Raw genomic sequence first — 18,863 nt, forward strand, 5'->3', positions numbered from 1 at the left:
TGAAATGATGTCGATGAGATAGCACCCCTCCTTCTACTCCCACCATGTACAGGCAGAGTATTTCCTTTTAAATAAAAGTACAGTTGGCTTGGCAGCCATGCATTCCTCTGCACCAGATCCAGATGGCTCCCATTCACTAACCTCTAATATGAGACAGGAAAAGAGGAAACACACACACACACACACACACACATAACACACACACACACACACTTAGTGCTTGGTAGTAAAATGTGTTAATTGCTGCAGAATCTCCTGTTGCCTGCCAGGCTCGCTCCCTCGTTGCCTCTACAGTCGCTTGCTAGCAGACTAATTAAGAGACAGGCAGACAGTGGCACGTGGATGCTTTGTTCCCTGGAGCCCCCCCCACTCTCTCATTGAGCCGCAGAGCAGACTGAATGACGATGAGACCGCTGCAGCAGCATCTTTCTGGCTGGCAGCCCAACCTCAGAGCTGCAAGATGTCAGCTGATTTAAAAACTCTGAAAACATTGATTTAACTGGAAATAACTAAAAATTATAAAAAAAGAAGGTGTTTCCCCTTGTCATAAGCGAAGCATCTGCCAATAGAACAAGTGAACATTTGCTTTGTCAGATTTCTTGAAATAAGACAGGATATTTAGAGAAATCAGTTCTTGTAAATAGTCGGGAAAACTTATTTTGAGCTATATTTTGCAGAATCAGGAAATGTTGTGTTACAGAATAAGCCAGAAATGCTCAAAAGTGTTCTATGTTCTGATTAGTTGGTGATTTCCCCCCCAAAAAAAACAAAACCGTTTCATCTGAGATAAAACGTATAATATAATATGCTTTCAAGAGTCTTTGACTTTAAAGATACCTAAGATGCATTGTCTAGAAACAAGACCCTACTGTATATCTCACTGCTTGATACTTCTTAAGTTAAGGTCTTATGTCAAGTGTAAAGACATATTCTGACTAGATATTAGAGGTATAAACTTAGCAAATCTTCAAGTTTTTGTAGTGTTCATGTTCTCACATGTGAGCGGCTGCCTGCTGGTTTACATTTGAATATTTCAGGGTTCCTCAGTGGTGAGTTGCTAGTCGATGCAGTAGGATGGTAAGGAGAGCGATCTGGAGGGTTGCTGATCTGCAGCTGCCCGCCCTTTTTCTGTTAACGTTCGCTCCACAACATACACACACACAGCTGTCACACATCACCTGTGTGTACACATACAGTACACAGGGGGGTCAGGTCTCGGCCTCTGTGTGCTTGTTCTGAGTATTTGCTTAACTTCAACTGGGTGTCTTAAGCTGGCTACACACCAACCCGATTTTGGGAGTCAGAGGCCGTCAGAGGCAGTCGGGCAGTCGCGGCGCCCTACTCGGGTTGGTGTGTCCCGCACCGTCGTCTCTTTACGGCACCTTTTCACACCTCCCGCGGGCGATTCAACATGTTGAATCGGCCGCGGGAGGTCAGAGAAAGTCGGCCCAAGCAATCACTCTGATTGGCTGTTCACACTACCGCTGCCTGCTGGTAAGGACAGTTATTGCCACTCGTCGACTGAAGTATTTGCGGTGTGTTCGTAGGCGGGCGGCGTAGCGGGCGGCGTAGCCGACGCAGGCGACGTAGCTGACGTAAAACTCGGGACGCCGTTCTTTGGTCTCAGGTGGGTGTGTAGCGGCCTTTAGCTTAAAGACTGCAAGCAGCACTAAAATAATTTTAAAGATTTTAATAAATGAATCAAAGTTTGTGTTTTCTGTGTTGAATAGTTAGGTTTTCCCTGAATTCTTGAGCTGAAAATCAATAATTATATCATGTGAAAATACAGCAGGAATTATCTTCATGACTCAATTTCAGTGTCTCTCTGCTCAGGACACAATAGGCGCTTTCACACCAAGTACTTTGCCGTACTTAGTTCATCAGAACTCTTTAGTTCTGATGAACTAAAGAGCAGATCGCGTTCACACCGGAATAAGTCCCTGAGGCAAATGAAGCCTCTGACGTCACTTCTTCTTCTTCTGCTTTGGGTTTACTGGCAGGCCGCAAACAACTTCACGGCGTATACCATAGATATATATAAACACTAGATGACTCACCCGCGCTGCTGGCCAATGGAGACCGACGTTGCCACATGGCGGCCATCTTGCCACAGGCAGCTCGCTCGTTCATAACATTAGGTGCACTATTGAAATAACCGTAGATTGCTCAATTTTCAACCAATTTTCAAACGGTTTGGTTTGTTATCAACATCAAATATGTAGTTATGATACTGCATACTTATAATTATAATCATGGACTTTTTTTTCCAACATATCTTGTTGTCTCCTGTATCATAGCCATGCTAATAACGTTTATAATAAACCAACCGTTTGTAAATCAGTCAAGATTTCAGCGAGTTAAGAGTATTCTTGTGCAGATCACTCACCTTACAACAGCTGTAGCAGTAGTTATTGTTGACTGTGGCAAGATGGCCACCGGTGAGCTACGCTGGCGACTCCCCCTTGAGCCATCTAGTGTTTATATATATCTATGGCGTATACTGCCACCCGAAGTCCCCGGCCGGAAGTCCCCGGAGTTGGGGACTGGCTTCAGTAGAAGCTTCTACTGAAGCCTTCCGAGTAAATCGCCAGAAACACCGACACCTCCTCATCTCCACCGCTCCCATGTTTTCTTTTTTGTTGCCATAAGTTAAGGCACGGACACACCAGGCCGATTATCGGCGTCGGTGGGCGTCAGGCCGTCGATGAGCGTCGACACGCCCTACTCAGATTGGTGTGTCCCGCACCGTCGGGTCTTTTCAGCCGGGCCGCCGCCTTTTCGTCCGAAACGGGCAGTCGGCCAAAGGCAGTCGGCAAAATAAATCACTCTGATTGGCTGTTCAGCTAGCGAATCAGTGCATGAGAAGCGAAACGTAAGTGAGGGACCCAAACAAACTATTAAGAAGGCAAATCTGAGATTTCATTTAACTCCAGCTCTCGACACAGGTTGGGGAAAGCCCCATGAGCTTCTCGCTGTAGAGTGAAAATGGAACGCACACGCTATTTGTTGTTTGTTTATATCACGCAGTCTGTTCTTCTTCTCTCGGTTATCACGCAGTCTGTCTTCCGGTTGTTGCCTCTTTTGAATGACAAATACACACTACACACACCGCCGCCTGCTGGTAAGGAGAGTTATTGCCACTCACGCATGCGCAGTTCGTACGTGCTTCTTGGCCGTCGGCTGAAGTCTTTGCGGTGTGTTCTAGTGCGACACATGACCAAGACGCAGAGACGTGAGGCGACGCAACAGTCGGGGTCCGTCTGTGTCAGTTCTTTGTTGTCAGCTTGGTGTGTCCGGGCCTTAAGTCTCTCTCCGTTTGTGCGCTGGGCTAATGCTAATAATGCTAATGCGAGGAAAATAAAATGGCGGCTTTTTGGGAGTTTTACGGGGCGTGGTTTGCAATCCGCCCAGCCAATCAGAAATGGGAACCTTTTTCTCCCATGAAAGTACCTATGCACTGAAACTATGCACTAGTACTATGCGGGGAAAAGTACTCCGGTGTGAAAGCGCCTAATAGACATGTTCTTCTGTGAGTGACAGGGAGGACCAAGAAGACCTTCTCAATGAAATGACTCTCCATTCGGCCCCCCGGACCCCTGAAGCCCTGCCCTGCACCCCAGCTAATGCTGTGGAGGAGCACAGGCCCTCCCAGCCAGGTAAGGCCAACCGCTGAGAGCTGCTAATGCTGAAATACTGTCTCTTTATTGGAGAGTTTAAAAAAGAGAAGATCATGGTCGTCGTGATATAATAACATCGTTTTGACCATAACTCACGAATTCACACAAATGTCTAATAGGATAGTAATATGTAATTCTAGTTAAATGTAGTATGCCACTGTTCCCTCATTCTTAAAAGAAAGTCTATTATTATTATTATTTAGTGGGAATGCTGATACAGCATTCCAACTATATGTTATGCTACGGACAAAATTCTTATTATTCCGTACAGTTATTTTGGCCCTCTTCTCCTCCCACATTCAACATCGCAGAAACTCCGTTCAAACATCAAAACGTTCAGCTCGGTCGGGAATCGATGGCTATTACTTTTATCATTCATAACTTTCATAATTCCAGAGATACATCCCATAATTCATCACATTTTTAACATTTGAACTTTAACATTGCGCAGCTCGTTAAGGCAGAGTGCGTGATGTCAGAGCTAGAGGGTAGGAAATCTTGAAATTTGCCTTCATATATTTTTTTTAAACTGCCATAATTCCCAAACCCTACATTCCTGAGACATAATTTTTCATGACAAACGTAGGAAAACATCTCGTAGCTTGAAAAATGACAAATAATTAAGCAAAATAATTAAACAAAATGCCTCTCGAGGGCATGAAGTGACAAAAACGTTCAACATGTCTCCATTAAAACCCATTGTAATTTCAGGCTGATATTTCCTCACAGCAGCAACCGCACACCTTTTAGTTAAACTGCCAAAAAGGCCACATTATTAACCCGAAAGTACACAAAAATTACACTTCAGATACTCAACTTCCTTGACATGCTTCACGTTTTCACTTTTAATGCACTTTATATACTATTTTTATATCAATATTTTTAACTATTTATTCCCCCGTATGATTGTTTATGGTGTCTGTCCTATGGCCGTGTTTTTTAGTGTTCTGTATGTGTTTGTATTTTTGCACTCTGAATCTCGTTGTACTCTGTGTACAATGACAATAAAAGGCTTTAACTTAACTTAACTTTAACTTAACTTAACTTAACTTTAACTTTAAACTTTTGATCTCTGCACACCTCGTTAGCTCAAATATAAACACCTGTGTCATGGAACACGATGATGTCATAACACACAGGTGTTCGTGTTTGAGCGAACGACGTGGTCACTGGAGTTTAACAGACTGTATGAGCCTATTCTTTTCTGTCTGATGGAGACTTCATACTGACTTCAACATGTTCCACCTATTTTATACATTATTGGTGACACACAGCTGTCGTCGTTAGCTCAAATATAAACACCTGTGTCATGGAACACGATGATGTCACATTGACAGGTTTGGTAACGATGCAGCCATCAACGCATCTAAGCGTATTATGGGGTGTCATCAAATGCCGTTGCCATGGCGACAGACCACTCGCCATGAAGCACGATGTCGCTGTAAGTCCAATGGACACGGTCCGATCGTCCCCCAAACTTCGCTTGTATATCACCGGTCCAGCCCTCAACAGCTCTACGTCAATTATGTGGTTTCTTCAAATGCCGTTGCCATGGTAACACAACGCTCGCCATGAAACACGGTTTTCTCATAACTTCAGGGAAAATGCTCCAAACAGCCCAAAACTTCAACAGGTCCCTGTTGCAGTCTGTAGTGCCCACATGCTTCAAACACTCCACTATCGTTCCTGTCCCCAAAAAGACAATAATCACCTGCCCCAACGACTACCGCCCAGTAGCACTCACCTCCATCATAATGAAGTGCTTTGAGTGGTTAGTCAAATCATTCATCACCTCCTCCCTCCCGGACTCTCTGGACCCCCTGCAGTTTGCCTACAGAGCAAACAGGTCCACAGACGACGCCATAGCCCTCACCATCCACACTGCCCTCTCACACCTGGACCCGAAGAACAGGAACACATATGTGAGAATGCTGTTCATTGACTACAGTTCAGCATTCAATACCATTGTGCCCTCCAAGCTGGCCATCAAGCTCAGAGAGCTCGGGCTCAACAGCGCCCTCTGTGACTGGATCCTGAACTTCTTGACGGGCAGACCCCAGGCAGTGCGGGTGGGAAACATCACATCCTCCACCCTGATTCTCAACACCGGTGCCCCTCAAGGCTGCGTGCTCAGCCCTCTCCTCTACTCCCTGTTCACTCACGACTGTGTGGCCACACACAGCTCCAACACCATCGTGAAGTTTGCTGATGACACGACCGTCATCGGCCAGATCACAGACGGCGACGAGACGGCGTACAGAGAGGAGGTCGAAAAATGGACATCTTGGTGCCAGGATAACAACCTCCATCTCAACATCAGCAAAACAAAGGAGCTGATTGTGGATTACAGGAAGCAGCAGGGAGAGGGACACGCCCCCATCGCCATCAATGGGACTACGGTGGAGAGAGTCAGCAGCTTCAGGTTCCTTGGGGTCCACATCACCGAGGACCTGACATGGTCTCTTCACACCACCACCATCACCAAGAAAGCTCGACAGCGGCTCTTCTTCCTCTGCAGGCTGAGGAGGTTCAAAATGGATTCCAGGATACTCTGCAACTTCTACAGGTGCACCATAGAGAGAATCCTGACCTTCTACAGGTGCACCATAGAGAGCATCCTGACTGGCTGCTTCACGGCCTGGTACGGCAGCTGCACTGCCCTCAATCGTAAGGCTTTACAGAGGGTGGTGAAAACTGCACAGAACATCACCAGGACGGAGCTGCCATCCATGGAGGACCTTTACTCCCAGCGGCTCAGGAAGAAATCCCTACGTATTATCAAAGACCCCCATCACCCCAGCCACAAACTGTTCTTTCTGTTGCCGTCTGGCAGACGTTACCGCAGCATCCTGGCAAAAACAAAAAGATTCGGAGACAGTTTCTTCCCGCGGGCAGTGAGACTGTTAACAATTGAACTGCTGAAACAATTTCAAAACATTCATCTGCTACTTAGTAATATATATCTACTATCTAATATATATCATTCCAATAACTTGTATATAGACTCGTACTGCACTATTCCACATACTCACTTTATTTTAGAACTATTTTTCTTTTTGTATTACTTTTACTATCTGTATTATTATTATGTTGCATTGTTGGAGAAGCCTGTGACATAAGATTTTCAACGACATAATTACTCTAGCTATGTTAGTTTGACAATAAAGAACCTTGAACCTTGAATCTTGAACCATGAACTTCACAGGTTTGGTAACGATGCAGCCATCAACGCATCTAACCGTATTATGGGGTGTCATCAAATGCCGTTGCCATGGCGACAGACCACTTGCCATGAAGCACGATGTCGCTTTAAGTCCAATGGACACGGTCCGATCGTCCCCCAATCTTCACTTGTATATCACCGGTCCATGCCTCAACAGCTCTACGCCAAATCTGAGATCTCACCATATGCCGTTTCCATGGAAACGCATCCCTCGCCATAAAAGACGATGTCGCTATAACTCCTATGAAAATGTTCAAAAAGTGCTCAAACTTCACATGTGTGCTAACAGTCCAGCCGTGAAGACATCTACGGGACATGCCGTTGCCATGGCAACACAATGCCCGCCATGAAACACGGTTTTCTCATAACTTCAGTGAAAATGCTCCAAATGGCCCAAAACTTCACAGGTTTGGTAATGATGCAGCCATCAACGTATCTAATCTTATTATGGGATGTCATCAAATGCCGTTGGCATGGCGACAGATCATTCACCATCAAGTTAGTTCAAAGGTTTGCAGTTCAAATATTCTGCTGCTTTTCCAAGCCTTTTTACTCTCTTTTCTTCTCTCATCACACATTCAAGCCCCCAGTGTTCATGTATCATTTCAATCTAAATTCTTCACTTTCTTCTTACACATTACATTTCAGCATAGCAGTTTAGCGTCAGATTTTAAGCATAAAGCATTCCCACTAGCAATTTCTTCAGGAATTGCATTCTCTAGTTATTATTATTTCTCTAAGGAAAGTGTGTGTGTTGATTGACCTGGCTTCTCTCAATGGAGGTCCTGCTGACGTATTAATGTGGCGTTTCAGAGCCTGTGAGGAGCAGCAGTAAGGTCCCGGAGGAGGCGGTGGTGGACGAGGAGGCTATCCTGAGTCTGCTGGAGAACAGCCAGACCTTCCTCCCGCTCTCCCAGACATCCAGCCACTCGCCCCTGTTAGGTAAACAAAAAGGTTAAAAATGTAATTGAAACTTGAAGCTGTTATCATAAATACGTTTATTGTTCATTAATCTGTGTTTATTCGTTTTTTAAATGCTATTTTGTCCATGATCTTCTACTTTCTCAACATTTTTTATAAAATGATAACATAATTAGTTAGTGTTATATCTCACGCAAAATGTGGACTGTAACTACAGTCTACACCTCTCGATTAAGAATTCTCTTGAAATTACATTACATTACATTACATGTCACTTGTTAGACGCTTTTATCCAAAGCGACTTACATACATTCAGTACTGTGGACAATCCCCACAGGAGCAATTTGGGGTGAAGTGTCTTGCCCAGGGCCCACAACGACATGCTGACTACAGTGGGACTCAAACTTGCTATCCCCTGATTCGAAGTCCAGCACACTATCCACTGAGCCACAGCCTCCCTCGAAATAATTGCATTGACATTTTATTGACCAAAAAGCTAAATAACATTTCACTTACTAGGAGCCATGAACACAACAATAACAGTGCATTGTTATAGGGACTGGTGAAACAGGTACTGTGACTGTACTACAGCAGCTCAGTACATCTGATTTAAATCATAAATGTTGTGCTTCTTCAATTGATCGCTTACAGACAGGGAGAAAAAGCTGCACATATAAGTTGTTATACTCCAAAAAAAACAAGGTTATTGTTATCATGGTCACAGTGCAAACATTAGATGCTTCAATCGATTTCAACGTCACTTCTTATGGTGTATATTCGCCAAAAAGTAAATAAATGACAGAACAGGTGAAGCCCAAACCTCGTTTACTCCTGAGTCCATAGGGACTTTGGGATTTTGTGTGTCCCACTGACATGGCTGACTGATTGTGCATGGCTGCCTAACATGTGGTGACAATGCTAAATCCTGCAAATAAAGTGAATAAAAAAGTGAAGAAGTCTAGGGTTCAAAAAGGATAACTTTTATAGCTTCTATTTAATTGATTCATTTGGAGCCACATTTAAAGTCATTGCTCGCCGCTTAGTGATGTCCTGTCCTTGTTGTCCATGCAGACAGCAGCCAGGACCAAGCCTTCATCGAGCTGCTGGCAGGACTGGAGAACGACGGCTTCTGCAGGACCCCCGTCAGACAGAACCCCCAGTCCCAGTCACTCCCTGGTGCCAGAAGCTACGACTGCAACAGTGATGAAGAGGAGGCAGAGCCTGAGATGGAGAAGGACGAGGCCGAGCTCAGCGTGATAATGTCCCAGCGGTGGGACAACGAGCCTCCCGACCACTCTCCCACACCAAGGCAAGTGTGTCTGTCTCCACTGAAATGCATTCATCTAATAAACTTTTCCCGTTTTTTTGGATACAAATCAATTTAATAGCAAATGATGGCCAAACAGTAATAATGTAATAATGGGTGACCAACAGAAATGTAATTGTAGCATTATTGTTAATTGTAAAGAATAAAAACTGGCATGAAATGACTGCTCAGATGAGCAATTCTGTTAATTTCAGATCAGATCAAATCAGATTTCAATTTGAGAAGTGTTTTGCCAATCTAACCCTTTATTTTTCTTTAACGGCTGCTCGTTACACATTGGAGATATGGTTGCTTTCTTTACATTTTCTTTATAATGTTGTCATACACTTTATTGACATTTTCTATAAACAACCCTTAATACAAACGAAAAAGATGCACATATCTGTAGGCAGGCCATCAATTTGGTATGCACTGCCCGGCTAATATCAGTACTCGTCATCCACTATAGGTCTTTAGTGGATTACTGCCCATCCACCAAGAAAGAGTAATATAATTCACAAGCAGGACAAACATTAGCAGTGATATAAAGAATATGCCGGTGCATTGTTTAATCTGCCTCCCTGTCTTCCCTGTGTAAAGACACGGAGTGAGGGAGCCAGAGGAGGGCTTCAGTGACGAGCAGCACGAGTCCTCTGATGAAGACATGGACTGGAGCGGGAACAATTCCCTGTTCGCCAACCTGTCCATCCCCCAGCTGGACGGGGCCGCAGACGAGAGCAGCGGTGAGTCATGTCATGCTGAGACACCACTTAGATAATGCTTATCTTGTATCCACTGCTGATGAACCATCAAAGAGATCACAATACAGATCAATAGAAGTCTGAGGGAAGTCTTTTGGCTGTACAATCTGATATCATTATGAGGATCATTATAACGGTAATATGTAGTATTAATGCTTAATACTTCCCGAGAGACCCCGGTACCGGGGGACTGCCGCAACATCTTGCAGGAAACAGTGTCTGAGGGCATGTTCATTTAATAAACTATGAATGTTTTATATCCATGTAACGGGAAGAAACTCATCGAACTGATCTTTTTTTTAAAAAAAAATTAAATAAAACCCACAATGCTAACACTGAGCCTCTGAATTAGCAACGAGCGAAAAATGCTAACACCTTACTGCACCGAAAATCACTCACAAAACCTTATTATTTATCTCTTCTCTACATCCATGACATCGTGAGGTGACACAGAATCGATGGGTACTCACATTATCACTGAATTATACGAAATGGCGACGTTATAAGCAAAAACAGACATCAAAACAGGTGACGCTAGGTAGCTAAAAATGCTAACATTTTTACCTTGGCTCTGTAGTCTCTCCAAAGTGGTCTTCAATGGCATTAAAACGATAAAAACGCTGCTGAAGTTAATCCATAGGTTAATCTAATGTGTCTGTGTCCCTTTGAAATGATTTCTGATAATCCATAAGCATTAAAACTGCTTTTCCGTTTCCAGATATCAAAGCTAGAGATAGGTTCACTCTGATGCAAAATTACATGCGCGAAGCCCCCACCTTTTCTCTTCACAACGTGTGTGTGTGGGGGACTCCCCCTTCGATTCTATTGGCTCTAACTGTCAGAAAGAGGTGTCAACCATCAAAATTGAGCAAGGGGGGCCAGAGATATGGAAAATCCACCCAAATGACCCCAGAAGTGGTTTCTTTTTGCTAAATCTCTCTAAAAAGGTCAAATGTCACTTGTTTTGCATCACTCTTGATACAGGGTACTTATTATATGTTGTACTTTGGATTCCTAAAGCTTTTAGTCTACCTTACCATCATCCAAGGGTGGTTTTTACTATAAGTACAAAATAATTTTTGGACGGACACTATAATTTACAGTTTTTTACTATGTAAAATCTGAATTTTCTTTCAAATAAAAAACATCTATATTGATTCTGACTTTTCTACATCCAACTCACAGGTTTATCGTTACTTTGAGAAAAAAGATTATTAATTTAACCCTTTTAGAAGGGAAGATATGGTCATTTGTTCTGGGAATGTCATTTTCGAGCCTGAGACCTGAAAAACAGGCTCAGGGCTTAACAGGTTAAGTGACATCCTAAGTAGACCTGTGTATTAATGTTTGTGTGCAATTGGAAGTAGTTATTAATCATCACATCAGGCTTTTGTCTGATGAGCTGCAGGTGTCACCAACTCAAAAAACAACTGTCAACATGTATAAACTCCACATGAAGAGATTATTTTTAATATTTGTTAAATGTCTGTTTGAGGAACCTGTGACACAAGTTTTCATTACAGAACTACACTGTAGCTGTGTATATGACATTACAAATCTTTGAATCTATCTATCTATTGAACAGCAGGTACATGATGCCTCTAACATAAAGTATGAGAGTACGAGAGAGTATGTACCATCGTCTGCTTTAAATGTCAGACCTGGAAATAGACGAAGTGAACTGTCATACTTATGGCGCATTTCCACTGCAGCGCGGAGCACGGTTTAAGCGTGCCGTGCCAAACCCGGGGTAGTTCCGGCTAACGGGTACTGTTTCACAGTTTTTCTGGCTCTACAAAATCCAGGTTCTTTCCGGGCCAACAACCGGGCTGAGTATGCTAAACTAGTGAGAGAATCGCTGGCAAGGGGGCTACAACTACAACAACATGAACATATTTGACCGTGATTTGATTGTAATACACGTTTCAAAATAATGCCGAAGTAACAACATACTGATACCGGTTAGTAAAAACCATGAATTAATGCTTTGACAAGTCTGCAGACAGACGGCAGGGGAAAAACCTTTTAAAATGCGTGTTTTCTAAATGGAGATCGGCTAAGCTAACGTTGTATATGCTCCGACCGTCCACACTCACAACAACGGCCTACAGACATAAATAAAGCAGCGACTGTATTCGCCATGACACAGACACTCTTAATCAATACTCAGTATTGTTAGAAACAAATTAAATATGCAATATATTGATATGGATAAGATAGATTTAATTAAAAAAGGTATTGACCAGTGATGACCATACAATCATCTTTATGTATGTATTATTGCAGTTGGGGATTATTTAATGTTCACTTAATGAACTAAGAAACAACCTGGGTTGGGAAGAATGTTTTGTTGTTGGTTTGATGAGTAATGGTGTCCGACAACTGAGGCTGAGATCAGCACCGCTGCAAACTGAGCAACATCTCCAGTGTTAATCGATTGGTTGGATTTGTTAGTGAGATGATTGAATCTTTATTTTATTGCCACTTTCAAAGTATGGTTTATAAAGTTCACTTCACACTATGAGATGCATACCCACACATTACAGACTGTGAGTAGGTCTTGGAAGAGAGAAGACAGAACTCCTTAGTCACTATCATACTCTAGAGCTACTTTTAGTTCTAAATATTTTGTGAATTACTCTTTAACCAAGAAAACAAAGATGTGTTAATGTAATGACTGACACTCAGCTACTGGTGACTCTTATTCAAGTGTCTCCTTTTGTGTCCATAGATTCCTCTCTAACGGACAGCGGCTCCAGGACTCAGTCTTCTCATATCGTCACAGAGAATATGCTGGGGAAAAGGAATCCCTTCTCTGGGGATAAGGGTTGCCTGGAGCCACCTTCTTCAGCTAAGATCCTTCTTGAGTGCAAGCACCCCGAGCACAGACCAATTCTTGTGCTGGACACAGAGCAACCACTTGATAAGCACTTTCAATCAAAAAGCACCCAGGACAGCATCAGTGAATGTTCAACAGGATTCAAGTTTAATAAAGAAATACCCTACATCCTGCCAGTCAAACATCCCATCCCCTGCAAGTTACCCAATAACCCTGAGGTGTCTCCCATCTTCCTAGACAAACAGGACATGCTACCACTATACACCTATGACAAGAAAACCTCCTTAGCTTTGGATAAGACGGACCTAGAAAGTTTCCCGTATGGTAACGGAAAGGTCACCAAAAATGGGAAGATGTATGGCAGCATAAAGAATGTAGAAACAAACTGCCTGTCCATTCTTCAGAACCACAGGACCTTCTCTCTCTGTTACTCAGAGCTGAGAAACTGCTCAACTAAGACAGAGCTAGAACTGAGCCAGAAGGACGGTAAAAGCCCAGTCCTGAGGAACATCTCTTCAACCCCTTTACCTTTGGTAGAAGAGGAGTTTCTTGGCCCTCAGGGGGAAGAAATGTGCCAGGACAGTGAGGAAGGAGATGTTGGTGAACTCAAAATCAGGTACGAGGACTATCAAGAAAATAAGACTGAGAGGACTATAGTAGCCCAGCAGGAAGCTCACTACAAGTTCTTCCCCAGTGTCATCCTCTCCAACTGCCTCAGTAGGAAAAAAGCTGGGAGCAAAAAGATGGCCGATCCCTGTAGCATGCTTGAACAGGCCGAGCCTCGCAGATCTAAGCTTAAAGTGTATAAAAAAAGGTTAGGAATGGCAGCACAGAGAAATATATTAAACATAGTTGAAGCCTCTGAAAACACTTCCTCAGACAGCGAGGTTAGCACTGCCCTCACCCCAACCACACCTGCTTGTCCGGTGACATCGGACACAGAGATGCCAGTTTTGGAGGATAAGTCAATACAAAAGCCTGAGCCAATTAAAGATGGGCTAGTCACAAAGGTGGAGCCAATCACAAGGGAGGAGCCAGAAAGTGGGGAGAGATCAGTAAATGAACAATCGCAACCATTTTCAGAATCCCATGCCACCACTGTTTCCAGTTTTTCTGAAGAAGCTAAAAACTCAGAAGAGAACAGGTTCAGCCCATTGCACAATTTATCAGCGATGATCACCTGTACTAAATCTTCAGCACTGCCTGGTAGTAAATACACCCTAAGGACCAAGCGGAAGATGATCTTTGACGGCGAAGATGGAGAATATTCCGGTGCCCCTCGTTCTAAAAATCCAGCCTCCGTCAAAGAACGGATCAAGGACAATGTCCCTGATGGGCAAGAGGTAAGACACCAGAAACGACCTAAGAAGGAACCCCCTATCATCATCAAGTACATTATTATCAACAGGTTCAAAGGACTGAAGAACATGCTGGTGAAGATGTCCAAAGTGAAGGCAGAGGAGCAGTTGGTTTTGCTTACGCCAGACAAGCTGGAGCAGTACAATAAACTAGCCCCTCTTAAGGATTTCTGGCCCAAGGTGCCAGAATCCACTGCCATCAAGTTTCCTGTCACTGAGCAAAAGGCCAAAAAACTACCCAAAAGAAAAGCAAAGGGCAACTCCACAAACAAGAAATCAGTCCTCAGTCCTCACTCCTCCAAGCCTTTGGTCAAACAGGGTGAAAGGGTCAAAAGGACTAAAGGCTATAAGAGAGGTCCAATTCTACCCTCTCTACCGCCGCCTCAGCCATGTTACTCTGAGCTAGTAGATGACCAGGAAATGAGGTATAATGACGTCATGGTAGAGTTAGGGTACCTATCTGATAGATCCCCAAGCCCTACAAACGTTACACCCCCTCGTTGTTGGTCCCCTAGTGACCCTCTAATGGACAACAGGAGTTCTGAACATCTGATAAACCCACTCATTGACCCATGTCTTAGTTTGGCTTTTCCCAAGCCACACACAGTATCTTCAACCAAAGGAGCACAACAAAAGTTTCAAACTGCCAAACCTAAGAAATCTGTGCACACTAAAAGCAAAGTAAGCAAGTTTGTAACCAAGCCTCAGGAGGAACCCAAAAAATCCAGACAAAGGAGTACTGCTGCTCCAAAGCAGAGGAAGCAAACTAAAGACACAGCTGAAGGCACTGTTGGCAGTTCTACAAACACCACAAGACCTACAAAGTCTCGCAAAAAGAAGATGGAGGAACCCAAAAGCCATGACTCAAGTAAAGACAGCTCCCATGTGCTTTTTCCAAAAGATGAGCTACCTCCTTCTGAGAGTTCATCTCAAGAAGTCCCTTCCTTTCAGCAGCCAGTAAGCACAGATGGCAACATTCAGGGCACGTCTCACCCAACATCAATAACAGACCCTAACTCTGCAGGCCAGTCTATAGAACCAAAGGTTGAAGACTGCGAGACTTCCATCATGGAGATCAACCAAAGCATTCCAGCCCCGGCTCAGCTGAAGCAGCAAGGCTGCCAGACCACTGTGGTAAAGGCAGAGGCTTCACAAGAGGAGAGCATGGCTCCTCCACCTCCTCTGGCTGGGAGTCCTTTACTAGAAGACAGTAAAGACTCCCAGCTTTCGCCAGCTACCCCCCACTCAAGCCCTAAGAATGGCACGATCCCCCCTCTTTCTGAGACACCCTCTGGCTTGGCTGTCCTCAAGCAGCTTCTCCAGAGAAGGCAGCTGGGGCAGGCTCTTCCCATTCAGGTGGTTGGTGCAGACAGTAACCCCACTGCCATGGCTCAGGCCACAGCACTTCTAGATCCCTCAGCTAAACCAGCCAAACCCAGGAAAGCTCCCACCACAACTCCACGGAAACCCAGGGCCCCAAAATCTACCACTCCCAAGGATAAAAAACCCAGAATCAGGAAAGGCAAGGCAAGCAGCACGCAGCCAAATCTCTCAACGAAGCTGGATGGCAACATGTCAGATGATTGCCCCCTCTTCCTGTCAGACCCAGGCATGGACAGATGCAATTTCATAGAGGACAGTTTGTCACCAGAGCTCCCACAAAACTATACCTTTGATATAAATGCCATTGATCAGACGGAGTTCTCCAGCCCATACAGCGGCAGTCAGTTTGTGCTGACTGATAAACATTTACCAGTTACGTTTCTGAGTGATGTCAGCCAGGAAGCAGTGTCTACTCAAGGACTGGGATTTGAGAAGAAACCTGATAGACTGTTTGCATCTGGGGAGGAGCTTCAAAAGGGTTCCGAATGGCACGAAGCAAGGCCCGTCAGCCCTGACCTCTTTGATAGAACTGAGAACAGGGAGTCTGTATCAAATCACCTCACATTCCTCGACTCTGAGAAACATAAGAGCAGGGAGTGGGACTTGTATTTAGGTAAAGCCAATACGCTCAGCCCCTTTCAAGACTTTCACTGTGAAAGAAAAGAACTGCTGTTCTCCGTCTTCGACCCTGTCCTACCTCTGCCTTTAAGCTCTGCCTCATTCGTTGATCATGAGGGCTCTCCAACCGGGGAGCTTTTGGAGGGCAGTGATGGCCTGCCGTCCACCACCCCCAGCAGCTCTCCGAGCTCCATCAGCTCTGTATCCCAGGGCAGGGCGGGCCAGCTGCTGCGGGGAGCAGGAGGGGGAGCACACATTCTAAAGCCCCTCATGTCCCCTCCAAACCGGGAGGAGATCGTCAGTACTCTGCTGAACCTGGAGATGTCGGAGGCCACCTTCCAGGAGCCCTTCTGCAGCGACCCCTCTGATGCGCCAGGGAAACCAATGTAAGACTATATATACCAAAGGCCACATGTTGAAGTAATAATTATTTTAAGGTATCTTGCATAGGCCTTTGAATGAACATTGTGGACTAAATGTACATGCATTAAATTGTATCTGGAAGGCTTTTAATATAAAAAAATGTAATCTGAGTGTTACACCAGCATCATAGATTGTGCAGATTTTAGCATCTCAAAGATATTGTTTCATATCTTTTGGCAGATGAGTAAATTATTACTGAAAGGTACCCTGTGGAGTTTTTGACCACTATTAATGTAACAAGTACATTTTGTAGTAGTTGTAGTATTGTGACAAGTACATTTTGCTTAAATTGTGCACATGTAAACCTGCAAGAATGCATATACAGTTGGTGCCCAAAGAGAAACTAGAGAAGCACTGAAGGAGAAGACTGCAAGATAGTCAACATGGTTGTAAACAATCAAGGTTTAAAAACAATATGAAAAGTAGCTTTGTACATTTTGAGAGAACAGAACTTGCAGTATGACAATGCTAAAGATCTTAAAGGAAGTTTTAAGTAACCAAAATTAGGTTGTCCCTTTTTAAAAATACAAAAGAAAAATCAAAATATCAATCAGTGACTGCCGCAAAATCCTATATCTGTCTGGCACTAATAATTATTATCTACAGGGCATTATTTAATATCACTCCGTTTGACATAGTTCTCCACTTCTGAAGGTGTAATTAATTGCAGTTAATGAAATGAAAGTTAATTAATCACATTCCCCTGTCTCCTCTTTAGGGAGGTCGGCGGCCGTAAGCTAACGGTGCGCACTAGGCTGGCTAAGGAGCTAGCAGAGTTCTGTGGAGATCTTTCTTTGGAGGGCCTCCATTTCTGGAAGACAGTCTTCTCAGCCATGGCGCACCCCCACATCAATGTCACTTCATCTCCCCATGCCCAGGGATCTGAGGCCTCAGACACGAGTAAAGAGCAGGCCAAGTATGACCTGTCCTCCGGCAGCAACAAAAAGGTCATCCTCCTGCCCTGCAGAAACCCACCAAGCAGAGAGCGTGTGCAACTGTGGCTGGAAGCCAGAAAACAGTATGAGAGTTTACAAATAGGGCTGCTGAAGAATGGGAGGACTGAGCTGGGTGTGGAGGGAAACCCAGCTACCAGCTGTCCAGCAGAGAAGGTCAGGACTCCAAGGAGAAAGAACTGCAACCTGTCCTTAATCATAGCACCCATGAAGAATAAAGGCATTCACTGTGAATCATCAGAGTTAAGTCTAGTTTCACATGAAGTGGATATTGATCAGGAGGTCAGCCAAAGAAATGCTGACGATGATGATAAAAGCACGTGTCTAGAATCCCCAGAGCTGCATCCCTGGCAGCAGTCTGCTCAGCCCAGCCCCTTAGGGCCACACCAGCTCAGTGAAGACTGTCTGGAAGCACTGTCACCAAGGCTCTGTAACTCCATGGAGAATCTCAGTAACAGAGAAGAGGGGAGTACCCACCTCCTTCACAGCACCCCATTTTTAAGACGGAGGCGGAGAAGCAAGGAGGACCTGGAGCCAATTTGCAGCACGCCCAAATCTGAGGGTAAGAAAGCTGCTGTTTCACCCTAATGTCATGTGTGCTAGTGTGCCCACAATGTGTTCCAGCTTTCTAATGTGTTCATCCATATAGAATGGAGGCAGACCAGCTGCATGCACTGCTGTTTGATGAATTGTCCATTTCTGCTCTTACTGTTGTATTCCTGCTGCAGAGGACCCCGTTTCTCAGAGACTCCAGCAGCGAAGGAGAAGTCATGCAGACCCTCTGAAAAGAGTGCTTCTGACCACACAGATGAAGGTCAGACCACACATTTGAATTTCTTTAGACCTCACCTCATCTAATAGCACAGTAGGGAAGACCTCACCTCATCTAATAGCACAGTAGGGAAGACCTCACCTCATCTCATAGCACAGTAGAGAAGACCTCACCTCATCTCATAGCACAGTAGAGAAGACCTCACCTCATCTCATAGCACAGTAGAGAAGACCTCACCTCATCTAATACCACAGTAGGGAAGACCTCAACTCATCTAATAGCACAGTAGGGAAGACCTCACCTCATCTAATAGCACAGTAGGGAAGACCTCACCTCATCTCATAGCACAGTAGGGAAGACCTCACCTCATCTAATAGCACAGTAGGGAAGACCTCACCTCATCTAATAGCACAGTAGGGAAGACCTCACCTCATCTAATAGCACAGTAGGGAAGACCTCACCTCATCTAATAGCACAGTAGGGAAGACCTCACCTCATCTCATAGCACAGTAGGGAAGACCTCACCTCATCTCATAGCACAGTAGGGAAGACCTCACCTCATCTAATAGCACAGTAGGGAAGACCTCACCTCATCTAATAGCACAGTAGGGAAGACCTCACCTCATCTA

General features: G+C 44.4%; 1 protein-coding gene across 1 annotated transcript in view; it reads left to right on the top strand.

Moving 5' to 3' along the window:
* Positions 1-18,863, top strand: part of rev3l (REV3 like, DNA directed polymerase zeta catalytic subunit) — a 71,904-nt gene that overhangs the window by 35,568 nt on the left and 17,473 nt on the right. Inside the window, exons 9-15 of the mRNA XM_034150328.1 lie at positions 3,541-3,656; positions 7,714-7,842; positions 8,893-9,130; positions 9,728-9,870; positions 12,620-16,472; positions 17,228-18,024; positions 18,191-18,276. Coding sequence (XP_034006219.1) covers positions 3,541-3,656; positions 7,714-7,842; positions 8,893-9,130; positions 9,728-9,870; positions 12,620-16,472; positions 17,228-18,024; positions 18,191-18,276 — 5,362 coding nt within the window. The remainder of the gene's footprint in view (positions 1-3,540; positions 3,657-7,713; positions 7,843-8,892; positions 9,131-9,727; positions 9,871-12,619; positions 16,473-17,227; positions 18,025-18,190; positions 18,277-18,863) is intronic.

Source organism: Trematomus bernacchii, unplaced genomic scaffold (assembly GCF_902827165.1).
Source record: "Trematomus bernacchii unplaced genomic scaffold, fTreBer1.1, whole genome shotgun sequence".
NCBI lineage: Eukaryota > Metazoa > Chordata > Actinopteri > Perciformes > Nototheniidae > Trematomus > Trematomus bernacchii.